The sequence below is a fragment of the Etheostoma cragini genome, unplaced genomic scaffold, assembly GCF_013103735.1.
Source record: "Etheostoma cragini isolate CJK2018 unplaced genomic scaffold, CSU_Ecrag_1.0 ScbMSFa_503, whole genome shotgun sequence".
NCBI lineage: Eukaryota > Metazoa > Chordata > Actinopteri > Perciformes > Percidae > Etheostoma > Etheostoma cragini.
Genome location: NW_023269100.1, coordinates 1,682 through 4,847, shown reverse-complemented (window position 1 = coordinate 4,847; position 3,166 = coordinate 1,682). Strand labels below are relative to the sequence as shown.

Sequence of the window (3,166 nt, the reverse complement as noted above, 5' to 3'; positions counted from 1 at the left end):
GTTAGAGGTGTCAGAGTAAAGGCTCTAACAGCTTTTATAACTCTGTTCTCCAGATCAACATGAAGAGCTCTATCTTTGCCGGTGTTCTGCTGCTCTCGGCTGCTCTGGTCTCCGTTGACGGACAGAGTTGGGCTGCGTTTCAACGTAAGCACGTCAACGCTGGGATGACTCATATAAAATGTACCGAGGTGATAAAAGCCAGAACTATCGTGGACCCTCCAAACCGCTGCAAGGTGATCAACACCTTCATCACATATGATGTGAACGCTGTCTTAGCCGTCTGTGCTGGGGGGGGAACGCCATATGGCAATGGTTATACAATTAGCAACGCTACTTTTCCAATCATCGACTGTACCCAGCAGAACCAGAACCAGGTTCCACCGGTCGTTCCCCCCAACTGTCTGTACAATGGTACAGCTAGTACCAAGAGGATTATAGTCAGGTGTGAGAACAAGAAACCTGTTCACTTTCATGGAAGTCAGTAATCTATTACTCCCTGATGTACCAGAGTAATCTATTACTACCTGATGTACCAGAGTAATCTATTACTACCTGATGTACCAGAGTAATCTATTACTACCTGATTTACCAGAGTAATCTATTACTACCTGATGTACCAGAGTAATCTATTACTACCTGATGAATAAAACACATGTGACAGTTTAACTCTTGGTCTGTTCTTTTTTTTGCCGTCATGTTCATTCATTAATCAAGAAGATAAAACTACATAAATATAAGAATTATTACAATAATAACTTTGTTTGTAAAAAAAACATTTCACACATTAAATATGTATAAACTGATAGTTAGCATATCTCCACCAGACTCCATGTTAATAATCACTACTTTTATCAATGTAAAACACACTCCATTCAAAGTGGACAGAAACTAAATAAAACTACTAAAAGCCGTCTTGGTTCACTAAACACTAAACTAAAAACACTAAAACACTGACGAGACAACGTTTCTGTTCTTACAGACAGACTTTAACATGTTCCCTTAAAAGTACAGCATGAGTTCAAGTATGTACCTTTGGACTAATTTAAGGGTACAACATGAAACACACCGGTACTGATGGGTACACAATAGTGGGACATGCCTTCAGGTACACACCTACAGTCCTGTTTCTGAGTGTGTAGAAGGATCAGCTGATGAGTCTGGACGAAATCTGTGTTGCTCTTACAGCAGCAGGCCAGCAGGTGGCGGTGTAGGGAATGACAGACCAGTGTCCACTGTGGTGTAGGGCTGCACTACTCATTCAATTTCATCAAAATCCCCAAATGGACCAATATCCAAATCTTGGGGGGGGAATATTAGTTAAAGGCAAAATATGTGCAGACTGTTCAGAATACAGTGTCATGGTGCTGCAGAGATGAGTTGTGTTGTAAACGTGTGATGTGTCAGTGTTACTTCTCCATCTCCATCTCCATCTCCATCTCCATCTCCATCTCCATCTCCATCTCCAACTCCATCCTCTTATCCGGTATCGGGTCGCGGGGGCAGCAGCTCCAGCAGGGGACCCCAAACTTCCCTTTCCCGATCCACATCAACCAGCTCCAACTGGGGGATCCCGAGGCGTTCCCAGGCCAGGTTGGAGGCAAGATTATAATCCCTCCACCTAGTCCTGGGTCTTCCTCGAGGCCTCCTCCCAGCTGGACGCGCCTGGACCACCTCCCTAGGGACCCCCCCAGGAGGCCTCCTCACCAGATGCTGTGTTACCGTATTTTCTTATTGACCCTTGTAGTGTCCTTCATGTCACGGGGACCTGTTCAGTTTATTGATTTTCTACGACTTCATGTGTATAATTTCCCACCACATGCCCTGGTTTATTTTCTTATTTTGTTATTTTTTGTAAGGGTAAGGGTTTTTATTGTATTCAGAATAGATTTAAGGTACATGTTGGTTTGTTGCAGTTAGTGTTCTCCTACATGTGTTGCCACGTTTAACCTTTGTCATATCCTTTGTGTCACAGGGCCTTTTCCGGGGTCCCTTTGCCCCTATGCCCCGGGGACCCTCACGTGTCTCACGTCAACCGCCCTGCTGTATTTGGTTGTGTATCTTGTTATTTTATTCAGAATAGATTCAAAGAACATTACAGTTCATTTCAGTCCGTTGTCGTCTTTGCGGACCGCGCCTCCCGACACACGTCCGTTTGTCCGCTGCTTGTTTTCTTTTTCTTTTCCTTTTGTTTCCTCTCTTTGCAGCGTCACCACGACGGCCAACCCGGCGCCGCTACCCACGACCCCGAGAGGCTACGGTCTCACGCACTCGGCGCAGTAGGCCTGCGTGCAGCTCCCACAGATGTCTCTCTGACAGATGGCGCGTGTTACGGTCCGGGGGCTCTGGACTGAGCTGACACCTCCTCCTCTTGCAGGGCACTCTCTGCGCTCTCAGCCGAGCTTCTTTTTTTATTTTTTCATTTAACCTTTATTTATCCAGGTAAACTGTTTGAGAACCACTTCTCATTTACAAACATGACCTGGCCAAGAGGCTGCAGAAATAAGTAGGAACATACTGTACAACTTTACATAGTCAAACACATGACACATAGAACAAGCAACCGAATTAAAAAAGACAGTCAACGAAAAAAGATAACGAATAAGAGCTTAAATATGTGTGTACTGTATATGATTCATGACTGTCAGCAGGAACAAGAGTCAACAATGTAATTTTGGAGGTTTTGCTTAAAGGTGGAGATTGGGATCAGAGATGTAAGTTTCAAGGTATTTTGTAGTATATTCCAGTCATGTACTGCTGCAAAGCGGAAGGCATTACGTCCAAAGGTAGTAGAGGTAGGAGGGGTACTAAATTTAATCAAATTACTCGATCTTGTGTGATAAGTATTATGAACGGCATGAAGAAGAGATAACAAATAGGGAGGTGTCTTGCCCAGGATCGTCTTGTATATAAAGCAGGGGTCTTCAACGTTTTCCAGGCCAAATACCCCCAAACTGATGGCGAGATGGAGCGGGGACCCCCTAATTATATATATTGTATAAAATGGTGTTATATCAAACTGGTCCTATAGTGCCATGTGTGCATTGATGACTGGAAGACATCTTCTGCCTCCGTTTATCTGTCTGTTTAGTACAGTGTGTTGAATTCATGTTAATGTGTATTTAAAGACATTTCAATTAGTGGAAAAAATTGCAGGGGGGGGGGGGGG

The 3,166-nt window shown here is 44.1% G+C and overlaps 1 protein-coding gene across 1 annotated transcript; it reads left to right on the top strand.

The window, feature by feature from the left end:
• Positions 1-26: 26 nt before the first annotated feature.
• On the top strand, positions 27-666 carry LOC117941294 (ribonuclease pancreatic-like). The gene has a single exon (XM_034866359.1). It carries the CDS (start codon positions 60-62, stop codon positions 483-485), a length of 426 nt encoding a protein of 141 aa, XP_034722250.1. The 5' UTR covers positions 27-59; the 3' UTR covers positions 486-666.
• The last annotated feature ends 2,500 nt before the right edge of the window (positions 667-3,166 follow it).

What these genes read in the sequence shown, in the direction of transcription:
- LOC117941294 (XM_034866359.1), top strand. Translation starts at nt 60, where the DNA reads ATGAAGAGCTCTATCTTTGCCGGTGTTCTGCTGCTCTCGGCTGCTCTG.